Here is a 17792-nt window from a genome sequence, read left to right on the forward strand (position 1 = left end):
CGCCGGCGTCGGGAGTCGGGCCCCGCTCGTGGCGGTGGGGAAGGGCCCGGCAGCATGTGGCAGAGCATCGGGCTGACCCTGCTGGTGATCGTGGCAACCCTGGCCTGCGTGCTGCTCTTCATGCTGTGCGGTGAGTGCCCAAAACGGGGCCGGCATCTCTGTGCGGCGTGGTCGGAGGCGTTGAAGAAATGTGTCGGTGTTGTACGGAGGGACGTGGTTCGGTGGGAAAATATCGATGAGCTGGGGGGGGACTTTTGCCAGCTCTGTGTTTCTGCGGCCTGTCTGCTGTGTTCTCAGCTCTCCTGGCTCATCTCTGTACCGTTGCGTGAGGGGATGAAAGGGTCTGATGGAGAGCTGCTGAGGGAATTGAGATTGTTTAGCTTGGAGAAGAAGAGGCTCAGGGGAGACCTTACTGCTCTCTACCGCTGAAAGGGCGTTGTGGCAAGGTGTGCCCTCTTCCCCCAGATAACTGGTGGTCAGACCGGTGGCGATGCACAATGCAGCAGAAGTTGTTCAGATTGGATATTAAGGAAGATTTCTTCTCGGAGAGAGCAATGAGGTTCTGAAGCAGATTGCCCAGGGAGGTGGTGGAGTCACCTGGAGGTGGTCAAAAGCTGTGTGGATGTGGCACTGCGGGGTATGGTTAGTGGGCATGGTGGGGTGGGTTGGCAGTTGAACTTAATGATCTCAGCAGTCTTTTCCAACCTTAACCATTCTGTGATTCTGTCTTGGCTGGTATAGGCTGAGAGCAATGCTTGGTTCCACTTATAGAAAATAAACAAAGAGGAAAAGAGGACTTTCTGGAACGTGTACTTTCTAGATGTAGAGAAAAAGGTTATTTAAATGGCAGGGACAACTTTTACAGGTCTTTTGGAGTTGTTGGAAGGAAGCATTGATGTAGTGTGGAGGTGATGTGATCAATGTGTTGAACATGGAATTCAAAAAGAAGTAAAAATGAAGGCCACCAACACTGAACCCAACTATGCTTCAATATGAAGCATTCCTGAGATTAAAAAAGTGACTGCTGGTGGATTTGTAAGTGATTTTTGAAAACAGAGTGAGGCAAATGAAGACTGCTGACACCTGATGCTTAAAAAAGTTGGTTGTACTCAAAGCTGTGAAGTACTGTGGAAAGATTTTGCAATATCAAGAGACTGGATAATGAAATGATAGGAGGAATGCAGTGTTAATATCTATGGCACTCTAAAAGTAATGCCTCTTATTTATTTCCATGGGAGCTACAACATAAACAAAGAGAACAATAACGCTATTTGATGGAGCAAATTCTTAGCTACAAACCACTGTTTTCTAATGTGGACACCACCATTAGCTGTGTGTTTTCACCAGTCATGAACAAGAGCCTGCGTGCTGCACTCACAAAGATCTACGTGGAAATCTGGAATGTGACTTGTCTTTCACATCACTGTTGGCAGTGCTGAAACTCATCACCCACCACCTCACTGTGCTCACATCCACTGTTCAGTCTCTAGGTGTGTTCAGCTAGCGTTGATGAGTGTCATGGGTGCCATGTTTCCTCTGCATGGAGGAATACAATGATGCACCTTTGCTTCATCTGCACTTCCGTGGTGTGAAGGTTAAACCACTGCTGCCACACCACCACCGTCTGCCTCTGATGTCAGGGGTCAACATCATAAAATAGGAGGCATTTCTTTTGGAACAGCGCTTGAACCTAAGCGTGCAGTACTTGCATCCATAAATTATGTGGGATAATTAATATAGCAGGTTCAAACAGAACAGTTACTATCCTGAAGAAAGGATTAGCAGGGGATTAATTTGTCACTGCAAGCATTCCTCTGAAATATGCTGATTCTTTGTAGAAAGAAAGTAGGGAAATCCAGTGTTAGATGTTCAGTGTAAAATAGGAAGTGCTGTTATACTGCTACAGGGATCTATCGTGTGCTTATGTCTCCACCAGTCTGTTTCACTATTTAAAGGAAAAAAAACAGGAGTTTTCTTATGGAGTTGTGAGAGCCATGTAATGATTTCTGCATGAAGGAGATTCTAAGTAGGTTAGACCTGTCTAGCCTGGTAAATACATGGCTGGGGGAGGATGACAGTAATAAAACCAAGGAGTGTGTAAAAGGTGATCGAGCAGCAGTTGTTCAGTTGCTTTATTACTGAGGAACTGGAGTGCATTATGTTAAATGATCAGCCAACGGGCTTAACTAAGGAAAAACAATTCTTTTACGCAAGGGGAAAATGGCAAGCTTGTTAACAAAGAGTATTTTGGAGGCCAAAACTTTCACCTTTGGAAGCTCATAGAAAAGAGGTTTATCAACTTATCTAAGCCATACTGTCAGTGTTACGATATCAGAGCTTCTTGCAGAGGCTGCCAAAACACACCTAGATGTTAAAGATACTAAGCACAGAAAGCTTTTAATGGTTTGGGGGTGGTGCACTTTGACTGTTGCCCTGTTAGAAGTGACTAGGTGGGGTTAGGTAGCAATTCATGCTGTGCTGCTGATGCTTTTTTTCCCGACAGTGTTACACTGCATTTACTAATTAGTAGTGGGATGCTTCTAGTTTTTGTGGCAAGACCATTAATGGGAAATATTTGAGCAGAGGTTGTGTCAAGGCTGCTGTTAGAATAACTGGAATATAAGCTACCTTCAAGCTAATTGTGGCTGTGATAGGTGGTTTCTTATTGCATTCTTAGCTATAGATCTCTGTTTTTTACAGCCTGCTGGTCTCCTGAGGAGATGAGTGCTCTGTGTGACAGGATATGAGTGCATGCCAGCCAGTGAGGCATAAAATTAGTTGACAAACCTGACACCACAGTGGTTGGATATAAGCTTGAGTAAACTTAAGCTGATAAGAATGTTTTATAGCCATCTGATGAGAGGTATTTCACAGTCTCAGAAAAGGGCTTACAGGTTCAAGAGACTGAAGAGCTGTCACTTGGGTTCTGAGTGGCCTATATAGAAGGACTTGAGGTGTGAATGCTTGCAGAGAGCAATGGACGGAAGCATCCAGGAGATGTCCCACGATGGTGTGAATTTGTTACGGATCACAAACGTGAAATCCTTCCCACTATTGAAGCTTTCACAGCACACATCCCATCGAGTTCCAAAGTTTTCTGAAGGTAAAAATTCAGTGCACAATATATTGGAAGTTATTAGGATCAGTTCATCAGCCACGTGAAAAGCAAATGTTTATGCCTGAATTAGGCTTTTGTCTCCAGAAATACTTTGAATAAGAGACTCGATTTCTTCTATTTAACGCTTCTGGATGCTTGCATTTGCCATTTTCCATGTGGATCTCAACTTGCTAAGGAAGCAGTGAGGGCTTGCAGCGAGTGGAATTTGTAAACTGAGCACATTTGACACAGAAACCATTCAGAGACTATAACCATAGCTGTTTTTCAGACGCTCTTCTGAAAGTGGGCCAAAGGTAAATTGCTTCTACTTGATTGCCATCCTGTCAGACTGCTTTGCTCTGGTTTCTCTCATGGTCTCATCAGTTCAGTGCTTTCCTTGCTCCTCTGCAGCTGCTAGGAGTTCATGCAGAGGGAAGGAGATGGGGTGAAACAGAAGACCAGCCGAGGTGAATTCCAGTACTGCTTACTGTGTGTTTGTTTTCCCAACGGATTAACATTAACACGTGGGGCCAGGTGAAAGCACACACATGCCTTCAGTGCAACAGACAGGTGTGCTGGTCTGGTCTGGGGAGCGAGACCAGAGGGGTGGTGTTGAAGAGATGCAGATGACCTTAAAACAAAGGTTGTGTGACTCAAATTGCAGGTACAGGAGTGCAACTTGGTTGCAAGTGGAAAAACATCAGTCTTAAATTCTGCCTCAGTAAGTTCAGTGCTTTTGTCTGGACAGTTTTGTGACGATGTGAAATGAGTCAATCTCAAAAGATGAGCAGAGCCGTGCCTGATTAGGCTAGCAATAGAGAGAAGGCATCTTTTTATTTCAAGCTGAGTTTTCAACCTGTTGAGAGTGGAAATGGGGCCAGAGCATGTTTCCTGGCTATCGGTCAGCAGAAGTGTGTTAGAGGATGCTAAACTAAGCAGGAGAGGGCTTAAGGAGCTGGGTGGACCAAGCACTAGATCAGCTGGCGTCTGCTGTGAGTGCTCTGAGCAGTGCATGCCTTCAATCTAATCAGCTTCATAGCTGAGTGCTCTGGGGCAGTGCATCTTTTTAAAAGGCACAGAATTAGCAACTTGGCTGTGTCACAGAGGATATTAAACACAGAGCATGAAGCAGAACTCTGCTTTCCTAAATGTCGTGTCAGCATCTAGAACTGTGCACTTTCTCTTCATGGATGTTAAGTTTTTCTGTCATGGACGTTTATGTATTTGAATGCAGGGCTCACTCAGCCTGATAACAGCACAGCCCTAAATTAGCCTTTGCTGCTGGAATAGTAGTATCCTATTTTTAAATCAGCGGGGACAGAGGTAAAACTATTTTGCAAGACTGCTCAGGAAGTTGATAGTGAAGGCAGAAATAGAAGCCAGACCTCTAAACTCATGCGCTGTTACCACATCACCTTTCTTGCCTTCTCAGCGAGCTGTATTTTGTCTGAGAAAGCAGAGGTTACTGCTCAGCAGTGCTCCATATCACTTGCTAGAATCATAGAATCATCGGAGTTGGAAGAGACCTTTAAAGATCACCTGGTCCAACTCCCTGCAATGAACAGGGACATCTACAGCTCAGTCAGGTGCTCAGAGCCCTGTGCAGCCTCACCTTGAATGTCTCAGGGATGGGACACCCCCACCTCTCTGGGCAATCTGTGCCAGTGCCTCACTACCTTTTTTTCTATTTTTTTTTTTTGTTTTTCCCAATTAGTATTACTCCTGTTCTGATCTTAGGCATCTCTTCTGTTTGAATCAGGAAGATGGGAATACACTCCAATAACGACATCCCTTTCCCTTCGAACTTCTGCTTACAGGCCCGCGTAAGGTGCATGAAATCAATGGGTCTGAGGCCAGTGCTCCTCACCTCCTGGGGAGAGTAGCTCAATATTTAGATCACATTGCTTCTCGCCTTTCTCCAACAAACTAGGAGTCATTGTGGGAAACACAGGAAAGGTGGCTTTATTGGTCAAATCATAAGATCTGTTCACATGGTTATACCACATAGATGCATACTTGGGAGCTGGGGACGGAGGTTTTGACTAGCAGTCCCAACTTTGCTAACAGAACACATTGCATCATGATTTACAGGAGGGGTTGATGTGCTGAGGGCATAGTGCCAAACGTGGCTTAAATGTCTTTGGGCAGCATCCAGCTGTGGCATTCAGAGCGAGACAGCTGCTCCCTGCTTAAAACTTGGCAGAGGCTGGGAGCTGCTGTTTTGCCTGAATGCAAAGTACCGGCTGTTGGCAGGGTGTCCAGGCTCTCTGGATTCAGATATGGGCTGTACCAAGAGTTGGAGCCCTGGCTTTGCATTGCGGTGATGTACGGTTGTCCTGGAGGACTGATTGTGATCAAGTATTTTGTGATGTAGTTAAATCACTTGGGCTTCTTGAAGCGGCCTGCCCAAACAGACCAGCAGTGTTGTATGTGCAAACTGCAGTGTCAGCCACTTGTCTTATGTCAGCTTTTTCATTTCTTTTTTTAAAAATACATCATGTAATTTACTAAGTGTGGAACGATGTCTGGTGTTACGATTCTGCTGCGTGCTTAAGAGACTGAAGAATCAATGCATTGTCATCAGATGTGGAAGTAATTTGGTACTTTGAATCTGCTTCCAGTCTTCAGTTCTTAGGGAGTCTCTTTATGTCTAAGAAGTTTCTGGTGTGCTGTGTTCAGTACCTCCCAGGCAGCAGGGTGTCGCAGCTGAATGGGCAGCTTTAACTGTGTTTTTCTTTTGGATGTAATTTTTTCTTTTAAACTTTCCGTGCAAGCTGGTACTGCAACGAGAACAAGTGAAAGAAAGGAATCTTTCTGCTTCGATTACCTTATACCTCCTCGTCTAGGAGATCTTGTGAGTCTTTGTGGAGGCAGTAGGTTGTTTTGGGGGGAGGGCCATGCCTTCATGGAGTGTAATGTTGGAAAGTTCAGAAAAGAAGATGGAGAAGCAACAGTGGATGGAGACATATAATCATAGAATGGCCTGGGTTGAAGAGGACCACAATGATCATAGAGTTTCAACCCCCTGCTGTGTGCGGGGTCACCAACCAGCAGACCAGGCTGCCCAGAGCCACATCCAGCCTGGCCTTGAATGCCTGCAGGGATGGGGCATCCACAGCCTCCTTGGGCAACCTGTTCCAGTGCCTCACCATCCTGTGAGTGGAAAAACTTCCTCCTAACATGGTGGAGATGGTAAACTGAACTTATTTAGCAATCTGGTCTAGTGAGAGGTGTCCCTGCCTGTGGCGGGGGGTTGGAACTTAAAGATGTGATATTAAAGGTCCCTTCCAGTCCCAGCCATTCTTTTCCAAGCCCAGCTGTCCTTCCTGCAGTCAGTGGAGAAGCCTCTTGTCCCTTTCTTTTCAGTGTGTGGCATCCAGGTTCAGTTCACTTGTCTCTTCCTGCTGGTCTGTTTGGTTGTTGGCTACAACCAGTTGTGCTGGCCGGTTGTCTGCAGTGTCCTGACTCTATCCTAAAGTAGCGAGCTCTGCAGTCTGTTTGTGATACTTGGTGCTTTGGGTTTCAGATGCTGTGACCTGTCTGAAACCAAACATGGGGGGGAAATGCTGCTGTTGTAAAGAGCCTGAAGAAAGAATACTTACCATCAGTGCTTCTTTTCTTCTGAGTTGTAATTCTGCATTTTAAATGGCTTGTTTGCAGTGATAAAGGAAGCATATAATGCACTTTAACCTGCCAAAGTTAAATGCCTTCCTTACTGGTGTATTTATTTACACCGACTATACTCAGGTCATGTTTCTGTACAGTGTCCTACAGCATCATTTTTGAAAGCTCCTGAGTATTTCTGCTTTGTTCCCCCGTTTTGTTCTCTGGCAGTAATGCATCTGTTTGACATCAATTCACCTTGCAGGTATCTTAGATAGGATTTTTTTGAAGTGGGCAGTTTGTGGCTGAGAGTTTCACCACTGCCGTAGGCTCAAATAGACTTGATAGGGCATCATGCTTTTCATTCACTTGTAATTGTAGCATCCCAGATCTGTCAGCAAGTTGTGGAGTCAGACACACTTGTGATGGTTTGTAATATTCTGCTTAGGTCTCACTTTCTTGTTTCTTGTGGTCATTTGTAGTAGTTTGTTTTGTTTTCTGTGTGGTCTGGAAATAAGTGTGGCTTTTGGGGATTTGATTCCTTCTTAATGAGTTCCAGAGCTATGAGAAAATGCATTGATTCTTCAGAATTTACAGAGCGCTGTGGATCCAAGAGACCTGAAATACATCTCAGTGAAAATGGTTTTCAAACAAACTATTTCAATTTTTACCCCTCGATGTGACACAAAGGCACCAGACCAGCCATTTGCTGCTTCTAGGTGCAGGGGTTTTTCATGCATTTGTCAGATATCAGATTTGGTTGAGTCAGAAATAATTTAAAGGATTGGATGTCAATGGAAAAGGAAGTACTTGGTGTAGGATTTGCAACTCCCCAATAGGAGAGAAGTTGAGGAAATGAAGTCTGCAGGATGTGAGTATTCTGGGGCAGAGGGAAAGGGTGGGATCTTGCTTTGTCCAAAGTAATGGCTGTTCGTGTTGGAATGACTCCGGCTGCAGAGGAAGAGGAGGAATCAGGGTGCTGTAGTTACACAAGTGCCACCTGTTAGTGCATCCCTTTGCTTTGTATGTTGCTGTTTGTCCACGCTCAGAAGACCTTGTGTTTGTGTAGATCAATAGCATAAGCTTGAACGGACCAACCTTCTGATAGGAAAATGAAGTATTAATTTACAGCTCAAAGATCAGTGGTTCCTGGTACTTCAAATTGTGCTTATGTATAGTGTACTTTTGGATCACAGCTTGAATCTTATCCCACTTGTCTGTGAAGGGACAGTTCATGTTAAGCGACATTTGAGGGCAGTTAAGGGACATTTATGTTGTTTAGATTATGAAAAGTTGACTTGCTAGCTAAAGGGGAAGGGATTAGCATTAGTTCTCAGTGTGGTGACACTTGAGCATCTCTATCAAAGAACTTAGATAAATGAGACTTTATTAGGAAGGTTCTGGGTTAGATTAAGATATAAATACATCTGCCTATGAACAGGAGGGGAATCAACTCTTTGAAAGGGTAGATAACAGCAGGACAAGGGGAAATGGTCTGAAATTGAAGGAGAGAAAATTTAGCTTGGATGACAAGGGAAGTTCTTTACTCTGAGAGTGGTGAGGTGCTGGAACAGCTGCCGAGAGAGGCTGTGGATGCCCTGTTCTTGGAGGTGTTCAAGGCCAGGTTGGATGGGGCCCTGGGCAGCCTGGTCTGGTATTAAATGGGGAGGTTGGTGGCCCTGCTTGTGGCAGTGGGGGTTAGAGATTCATGATCCTTGAGGTCCCTTCCAACCCTGGCCATTCTATGATTCTGTGTATTGAATCTAGCATCTGTATTTTAGATGTGTTCATGCAAGTTCGCTTCCTCCTAACAGTTGAGTCCTATGTGTATGCACTGGTGCAATTTCCTACTTGCTGTTTGCTGTGGCATTGCGTTTAAGTATATGTTCAGGTCCTAAGGGCTGGTCCTAACCTGGAGCTTAACCGTTTGCTTTGGGATGAGGGCACGATCATGGGATGAGAGACCTGATCAAACTGAATTGATGCTTATAGGACTGTAGGAAGGACTGTGTGTGTGTGTGTGCGTGTGCGTGTGTGTGTGTGGAGGGGCAGGACGCAAGGACTGTTGGGATGGAGAGTAATTAAGATGGCAGCCAATCTTTCTCTGTTTTTTCTTTTCCTCCTTGTGTTTCTGACACGCTCTGGCTGAGAGCTGACTCGGTGTGTGCGAAGTAACTGAGCGGTGCCTTCTTTCTTTGTTTCCTGCAGGCTGGTATGTGGTCTGGCAATTGTTTTTGTCTAAATTCAAGTTCCTGAGAGAATTGATAGGCGATACAGGTTCCCAGCAAGGGGACAACGAGCCTTCGGAGACAGAAGCTGAACAGGAGACTCCACCCTCACCACAGAGAGGTAGACAGAAATCTGCTCGGCAGCGAAGGGCACCTGCAGAAGAAACAACTTAAAATAGTCCTTCGAACTTCTGGCTAACTATGAATGGTTCAGCACCTCTGCACTGTGTTGTTCAGTGGTTTGCTCTTACTGAAAAACTGACGTAAGAGGTAATATTAATACCCGTGGACCTTTGTTCTGGGCTGTCAATACGTACTACTTTGGGTTCAGGGAGGGCTTCAGCAGCGAGTCAAAGAATACTGAAAGAAATGAGGTGGAGAGAAATCTCCTTCAGAAAAATGCTCAGCTGCTGTAGCTCTTGTCCCTGCACACAGATGAAAAACAGGTCCTGGACCATAGGCTTAGCCTCTGCAGTTGTCTGAACATAATATACATTTCAGACTTGAAACAGTTTCTAAATTATTTTTCTTTACAGCACTGCAACTACATATAGTGAAATTGAATTTTATTTCTTTAGGTATATATGAATATATATATTTTTTCAACCGTGAGAACACGTGATAACTTGAAAAGTGGTTGAAAGAATATCCTGCTTTAGAAAGTATTCTAAAGTGAAATTTTTTTACTTATATCTGTGTAAATGAAATATGAGAAAACAATGTTAGATTAACACAGTTAAGAAGTTTTGGCTATCTCCATTAAAAAAAGGAATTGGGTCAGGAGACCTGTTTTCTTGGTTTTGACACAAGAAGGGTTACAGGTAGAACATTTCTGATAGATTTCTTTGTTCCTCCTGAACCTTTTATTTGAAGTCCAACTTGTGCTGGAAAGGAGAAGGTGCCTAGATTATATACTTATTAGCGACCTGTAGTGTCATCCTTGGCTTTGGGATACGAAGTGTTTCTCTTTTGAACACTTTTACATCAGGTATCTGATACCAGGTGTAAGTCTTGCCCTGGAACCAATTAAGGCATTCTGACCAATTTAGTAGATATCACTTTAATGCTTTGGTAGTGTTACAGCAATGAATTTGGTACCTCATGTTTGGTGGAGGACTTACTGATGTTTATCAGTAACGAGCTGTTGCTCCTTTTTGAGAGTGAGTTCAACAGTGGTTCTGACATTGCACTTCAGGATTTGGAGATTTGGTTCTCTTCATCAACCTTGAAGACTGCATGAGATCTTTGGGAAGAGGACATGGAGGTCCCACCTCTCTGTGTGTGTGGAGGGGGAAAAACTACCAAAATGTCTGCTTCATTAACGGCTTCACTTCTCTCTCAAAACTAGATATTGCTTCACTGTGTAAAAACTACTGTTTATCAGGACAACAAAATTGTACTTTGAGCTGTTAAGGAGTTTAAACTATGTAACTTTCAAAGTTTGGTTTGCTTGCATAGCTAAAAGCAGCAACATTTAATCTTTCTCATTAAGTACACCTTTATTTGGCAAAAGACTATTTCTCTGGTGCCTTTGTTTTAATTTGTCGTCTGTGAATGAAAGTTAATGAGAGCATTCACTTTGCAAATGGTTTGGGTGTTTCAGCATTAAAGCACACAGAATTAGTCTGGACCTTCCTTGGAAGTCTAAAAGGTGTTGTTTTAGTTGCTAGCATGTATATATAAGCATGCTTTGTATTACAGGATTACACTTTCAAGCATGACTAGACAGTGCTACACTCACATCCTTGAAACACATGTAGAAATACAACAGTCTTATTCCTCTGTCCTCACTACTGACAAGGGAATTCCTAATAATGTTTCTTCACGACTAAAATTGCATCTGTTCAAACTGAACAGAAGCAATCCGACTCTTTTTTCCTGCTGCTTTCTGTTGTTTGCCCTGTGCAACTTAATGTCACTATATTCTTGTACCTGTTTATCTTCACACAATGAGGTTTTCAGCTCAGCAGTGATAACCAAGTTCTGGAGCACTTTTCTTAAGAAAAGTGTTTACCATTTCTGTCTTTGAGCTTTACTTATGTGGGCTTGCAAGTGAGATAGTTCTATTTTTGGTCTTGATGTGGAATGTTAACGCTCCACTGCACTTCTGCCTATATGTAAGTCCAGTGAAGATGGCAAAAGGCTCATGCTTTGAGTATCTTCAGCTGAGATAAGTAAGTTGACTCGGTCTCTGCTTCTCATAGCTGTGAAGAAATGTGAAGTTACAGCAATAAATATAGCTAGCCAGAGCAGCTCTAAGGGAATAAGAATCAAGACTCTGGAACAAGTTAATGAAGGAAAATCCATGCAGGTTTGAATGCTGACAATGATTAAATATGCAATTAGATAGTAGTTGAAAACAAATGGATGTGGAATCTTTGGATGGTTCATCTGCTCCAGCCAGACAAATCCCTTTGTGGTTTGTAAGTGTACATTTCATTCCCAAAAGCTATTTTCAGTCTTTTTTTTTTTTTTTTTTTAAACATCTGATGCTATTTTTTTAAAGCTGCTGTGACATAGCTGCCAATAATGGTATCTGCCTAGTGTATAACATTCACAATCTTATTAGTAGCAGCCCAAGGGCTTCTATTATGAGGTTAGGAAGGCTTTTGTAATACTGGTATTTTCTGTCAACACACAGTTTTTTTTTCTTTTTCTGGAGAGTCTGTAATAATATCTTTGTGCAGGGCACTTCATGCAAACCTGTAAAATGAAGCTGCGAGTGAAAGCACATTGTGATAAGACCTGGGTTGTGATTGCTGGCAGTCCAATATACTCATGTCTTTCAATATTTTTACTGGTGTACTTCTAAAATGTTACTGGTGAATAAGCACTTAACTTTGAATGGAACCATTCAAGTCCGAAACCTTATGAAGGCAGCAGGTTATGTATTTGAGCCTTTTTGTTTAGTAAAATCTATTTTTGAAACTGTTCATTGCCTTATTGTTGCAGCTGTTCTATTGAATGTACTTCGGGTTGATTATTTTAAATATATTCATATCACTTTTGTTGCAGGGGCTGTGTAACTATTGAATAAGCAGTGATTACTTGTATGTGGCAGTTAATTAAACAGTTAATGTCAGGAAGGCTGGAACAAATGCAGCTTGGACTGGTGGAACAAAGTAAGAAAAGTATTGTTAAAACATAAGAATGTAGACAATTGCTTCTGACTGAATTGCATAATTCAAACCTGTTAGTGAGCCACTATGGCTGTTATCATGGTGATCTGATGTTTGTTCATAAGGTTAATTCTGTGCAGTTCATCCACTTAGCACTGCTGCTGTAGCTATCTGCAGTAAACACCATATACTGTCCAGCAACTTGTGGGCAACTTGCTGCTTAACATCAGGTTTTACACTGAACTAGACCTCTGTATGTACTCCTGTCTTGTTTGGAAATGACCAGCATAAAAAAGGGTTCTATGTGGTCATTTGCTTCTTCAGTGTTAAGATACTGTACCTAAAGCTTCTGTGGTTATCTGTTTTCATCATGTTAACTGTTTTAACTGACTGTGCAAAGTAAAAAAAATAATAATAATAAAGTAACCAGACTTGATACAAGTACTTGATCAGAGTGACTTTCTGCCTTTTTTTTTAATAGCAGTTTTTCTTTAGACTGCAACACCACAAAAGAAGACTAGTCAGAAGCTGGATTTCAACTGGTGTGGCTCCTACAGTGACTTCATGATGAAAACCGGGTTAGTATGCATCTTTTTAGAGTGTGTGTGTTTGGAAGATGCTTATATGTAAGTGGGAATGTTCAGGGATTGATGACTGGTATCAGATGGTTGCAGAAAAGCAAGCAGGTGATTTAGTGGATGCTGATTGCAAGAAAGCATGGTGTAGCCTTTTCCAGAAGGATGGATCAAGCTGCTGCTGTGCAACTCTGCCCTGAATTCCACAGCAGGCTGTGCTAGCTGGTAGTGCTCCTTCCCCACAGGTACTGGTGTGCTGTCCTTGAGATTTTTGTGTGGCTCTTATCCTATACGATGAATACAGGTAGTTTCTGTAAAACAGGCTGTGCTTTATCTTGTTTGGGTTTCATATGAACATTTTGCCCTAGAATTAGGCTAGAAAAGAGTTGCATAAATATGCTGTGTTTTAATCCTTAAAGACATGTATTTTAGTCTATTCCTCATGAATCAGAAGCTCTTACGTTAGAATTGTAGAATCCTTAGAGTTGGAATGGGCCTTTAAAGATCACTTAGTCCAACTCTCCTGCAATGAACTGGGACATTCACAGCAACATTAGGTTGCCCAGGGCCTGATCCAGCCTGGCCTTGAAAGTCTCCTTGTTGTGAGTATATTATCTCTGGTATTTTTAATCACAAAACGAAATTTCATCATAGATTTCATAGTATGATTAAAATTTTTGAGTGGAATGGACAGACTGTATGTAGACTGTTTGTGAAAAGGAAGAGAAGGGCTTAGATCTAGTCTGGGGCTTCCATTGACAAGTAGCAGTGCTAGTCTTGCCCTGTAGGCAAAAAGAATTGTTAGAAGAACCTGTGGATGGAAAATCAGCATCATGGAGCAAATGGCAGAAAGTCAAGCTTCTTTAAACAACAGCTTTAAGCTTTAAACAACAGCTAGGAAAGCAGAGATGAAATAAAGGGGCCCTGCGATGAGGTCTTGACAAATTTTAGATCTGGGATGTTAACAACTGCATGAAGTTTAAGATGCAGTTAAACTGCACCTGAGATGTGACAGTTCTGACTGTACACACAGACTGGGGATGAGGCACAGCCCCACATAAGGGATCTGAAGGTTTTCTTTCACCAGTAGAACTCAAACCATTCGGAGGACAAACATCCAGTGGGTCTGTGCTTTGGTTTTGTCTGTTTTAGAAATGGGGACGTTGTGTTTGATGTCTTAGCTTTTATTCTCTTCCATCTCTGTTCACAAGGCTCTTCTGCTTTTGAAGTGGAAAATGGATCACAAGTACTCCTTTCTCTTAGTGTAGAGACCCTATTATCTAGAGGGGAATGACACCAATCATCTTGCTTTGGGGTCGTTGTCAAAGCACTGACCATCTATGCTGCTTGTGATGTACCTCTCTACTAGCATGGCTTATGCATACTGCCACCAGGGCTCTGGCAGTGTCCTTGAACAGAAGGAGGAGAGGACATGTCCTGTATCAGGGAGCTGTGGTTTGATAGCTGTTAGGTTTATTTAACAGTTGCAGCGTTTAATTACTAGAGATGACGTTCACTGCAACATCTGTTCTTACAGTTCCCAAAGGATTCAGATACAGAGAGCAGACTTAATTTTCCTTTTCCTTGTCTCTGGTTCCAGGGTGTACTTGTATTTCCCCTAAATGCTGCAGTAGCAGTGTGGATATCAGAGCTCATCCCTGGCTGGGCTTCTCAGGCAGGTGAATTGGTTGCAGGACGGGTTCTTGTTCAAAAGCCTGGCAGATTTTGTTTTTAGAGTTGGATGGAAAGGGAGCTCTGGGCCCAACTTTTCACCACTAGATGGCATGGGCCTTCAAGCTTTGCTCTAGTGGTCACACTGCAGGAGAACTATTGCGTGTGCCCATTGGGGCCAATGTAGTTGTGTTCCTTTTCATTTGCTGTGCCTGCTTTTAGCAATCCTCTTGGCTGGGAAGGATGAGGGAGTGGACGTTCTGATTTGGTTGCATACTTCGTGCCAAAAAAGCCATGAGCCACATGCAGAGCCCCAAGCCTAGGGAGGATCATGCTTTATTTGTGGCAGAGGACAAACACTGTGTTTGGTTTTGTCAAGGAAGGTGACCTTAAAAATGGATCATCTGCCTTGAAGGAGGAGATATCAAAGTACCCAGAGGTATCCGCTTTTCTTACCATTCACCACAAATAGAAGCAGCACTTCTTTACCTCTCAAGGTTATGAGCAATGTGTTGCATTGTGAAGACCAGCTTGAAGGAATGATCTTGTTCTGTTTTTTGGTTTTCTTTTTCTTATTTTCTGGCCTAATCGTAGGACCAAACTGTCTGCTATCCAGGTCCCTTCAGACACAGCCCACAGTTGCATCTCTCCCACTGCTCGCAGTTTCACTGCAGGGCTGTGAGGTGGAATGCTGGCCCACCAGGTCTGCCCTAAATCCTCCTTACTACTGAGCAGCTGCTCTCCAGCTGTAAAACAAAAGCTCACAATTAGCTCACTTAATGCTAACCTTGCAGGGAGGATTTTAATATTAGGCTTGGGGAGAGAGCCTTGTCATGTTTTGTTTGCATTGAAGACAGGAGTCCTTGAGAAGAGCGGTGAGATAAAGAGGTGGTGGGAGCTGTGCTGGCTGGTGAGTCATCCTGTTGGTTCAGGCTAGGGGAGAAGCAGGGAATGTTTTCTTGCAAAGAGTTTGGAGAAACCTGCATTTCCTTTGTGCCCTTTGTTTGTTAGACAGGAGTAATAACAAATCCCTTCTATCAAACGTAATGTTTACACTGAGAAACAGCCTCAAGCAGCTTATTGTAAGTAATTGTGCAGGGGTTTTGGCAATGGGACCTTGTGGTCAGCCTGGTACCAACAGCTGGGGGAGAGATGGGGGTGCTTATCTCATTAATGGATCACAGCAGGGCTGTGTTCACAGCTCTGGGACTCATTACAGCAATTCCTACAAAAGTGATGCCAGCTGCCAGTGGGGCTGTGCTCATCCCTTAGGTAGATCTGTGTATTGTGAGCAGTGACAATAGCTGCAGGTGAAGCACTGCGGTGCCATGTGCTTGTTCCTTATAAAAAATTAACTTTGACATACAGCATGATAAAAGCCAAGTGAGTTCTCCCTTTCTGGAATGCAGGTTAATTACAGGTACCAGTTTCCACCTCCTGAGATAAAAGGCTTTTATGTGGGTTGCTCCTACCATCCTTCCTAAAATCAAAGCGCAGGGTGGAAAAACAAGTCCATTCTTCTTATTCGTGGCTGCTCACTCTTGTGCCTTTTTATCTTTGAGCTCTCTGGCAATAAAGCCAGGCTAGAGGCACAGCATGGGGGTGTGCCCCAAAGCCTTATACCTGTACAAAAAGTTTTGATGTGTATTGCAGTTCCATTCTGTGAGACACTCTAGAACCAGAGCGGGCTCCTGCTCTCTTCCCCTCTCCTCCTCATCCCATCTCTTGCAGGTTTTTCTGCTTGCTGCTTCTGGCCTTGCACAAATACTGGGTGCTTCTGGGACATTGTTTGTGTGCCTTCCCAATCCCAAGTGGTTCAGGCAGTGCTGGCTGTGGGACTGAACAAGGCAAAGTCAGCTGAGCAGGGAGCTGTGAATGGCTGCTTGCTTTTCTGCTTCTGCATTAAAGAAACAGCTCCAATCATGTTTCTTGTTACTAAGAGAAATTGCAGTGAGCAATTAAAAAAAATAAATAGGCTGAGCTTTGTGTATCTCCTGACATGTTGTCTTCCCTTGTTCTGTGCTTGCTGCAGTCAGCTCTACATATCAAGTTGCTGCTTGCAGGGAAAGAAATAGGGTCCCTCTTTGAGCTCAGAAACCTTTGGCAGGGAGATGGTACATGTGCTGGATTCGCAGCAGCTGCAGCAGTGTTCTTTGTGCATGGGCTCTGCAGGTGCTGGGCTCTGCCCTCTGGGAAGTCATGGAGGCAGTAATAGAAGGAACACACCTCTAAAGGTAATGCTGGCTAGGAGGACTGAGCTTGGAGGAATGTAAGGGGACAGAGGAAAGCAAGCAAGCTGTGCTGGTTAAGGTAGAGCAGGCAGCCTGCATTTGAGGTTCAGCAGAGAGAACTGTGTGATCAGAGAATTTTTTAAGTTGGAAGGGACCCTTAAAGGTCATCTAGTCCAACTTCCCTGCAATGAACAGGGACAGCTACCCAGGGGACAACAGGGACAACTGCCCAGAGCCCTCTGGGCAGCCTGGTCTAGTGGTTGGTGACCCTGCACATTACAGGGGGGTTGAAACTAGATGATCCTTTTCAACCCAGGCCTTTCTATGATTCTATGAACTACAGCCATATCAGGTTGCTCAGAGCCCCATCCATCCTGACCTTGGATGTCTGCAGGTACAGGATCTTTCACCATCTCTTTGGATAAGTTGTTCCAGCCCCTCACTACCCTTACTGTAAAAAAAACCAAAACAAACAAATAAAAAACCAACAAACAAAACCCAAAAAAACTTATATCCTGTCTAAATCTCCCCTGGAGGCAGAATGGGCTCTGGCACTGTAGTGGGAACACTAAGTCACAGCTGGAATCAGTGATAGAACACCTGGTGGGAAGGCAGGGCCAACCCAGTGGAGCTCAGGTGCAAGCAATCACCTGAGTAAACAGAAGCTCCTGGCTCCACCCCTTCTCAGATCTCATTTAGGGGTTGGCAGTGGTGGTGAGGGTATCTCGTCTGGAGATCCCTGCCTGCTGGAGTACCTTCCAAAGGTAAGATTTCTTCATTTGTTTCTGTGGCTGTTGCATTTGGGCTCGTCCTCATTTACTGCAACCGCAGAGTGCCACCCCACTGTTATCACTGTACTTTCCATCACGTTATAGTGTTACAGGCACAGAGCAACTGCAGAGGCTTGGCTGTAAGCAGAAGGATGGTGCTTCTGGTGCAGGAATGCTCTGAAGTGTGCTGGCAGGAGATGTAGGAGGGATGTATCCCAGATGAACAGATCAGAGAATGCTCTGGAGTGTGAGGATGCTGGGGTGTGATCTGGTGAAAGTGTGAGAGCTTGACTCATATCTCCTGCGTTGTCTTTGCTAGAACGGCAGGCGGAAGATTTGCTGAAGCTGCAGCCATACAGTGCAGGCACAAATGTAGCAGCTGTGCAGTGGGAAATCCCAGAGGCAGCAGCAGGGCGTTGTTCAGGATGAGGTGCAGTGAAGTAGTTCCTGTGGGCCCTAAATATGGATATTATTATGGTGGACCAGAAAATGTCCTTG

The 17792-nt window shown here is 43.9% G+C and overlaps 1 protein-coding gene and 1 long non-coding RNA gene across 2 annotated transcripts in view; both read left to right on the top strand.

Moving 5' to 3' along the window:
- Positions 1–12496, top strand: SMIM13 (small integral membrane protein 13). The gene is made up of 2 exons (XM_042808990.1): positions 1–130; positions 8909–12496. The coding sequence occupies exons 1-2, from the start codon at positions 55–57 to the stop codon at positions 9100–9102; spliced, it is 270 nt and encodes an 89-aa protein (XP_042664924.1). The 5' UTR covers positions 1–54; the 3' UTR covers positions 9103–12496.
- Positions 12497–12561: 65 nt separating this feature from the next.
- LOC122168567 overlaps positions 12562–17792 on the top strand; it is a 78317-nt gene continuing 73086 nt past the window's right edge. Inside the window, exon 1 of the long non-coding RNA XR_006171287.1 lies at positions 12562–12625. This is a non-coding gene — a long non-coding RNA (uncharacterized LOC122168567). The remainder of the gene's footprint in view (positions 12626–17792) is intronic.

This window comes from Centrocercus urophasianus, unplaced genomic scaffold, assembly GCF_019232065.1.
Source record: "Centrocercus urophasianus isolate 14NV4802_14NV808 unplaced genomic scaffold, USGS_Curo_1.0 seq_11, whole genome shotgun sequence".
In the NCBI taxonomy this organism is placed as follows: domain Eukaryota; kingdom Metazoa; phylum Chordata; class Aves; order Galliformes; family Phasianidae; genus Centrocercus; species Centrocercus urophasianus.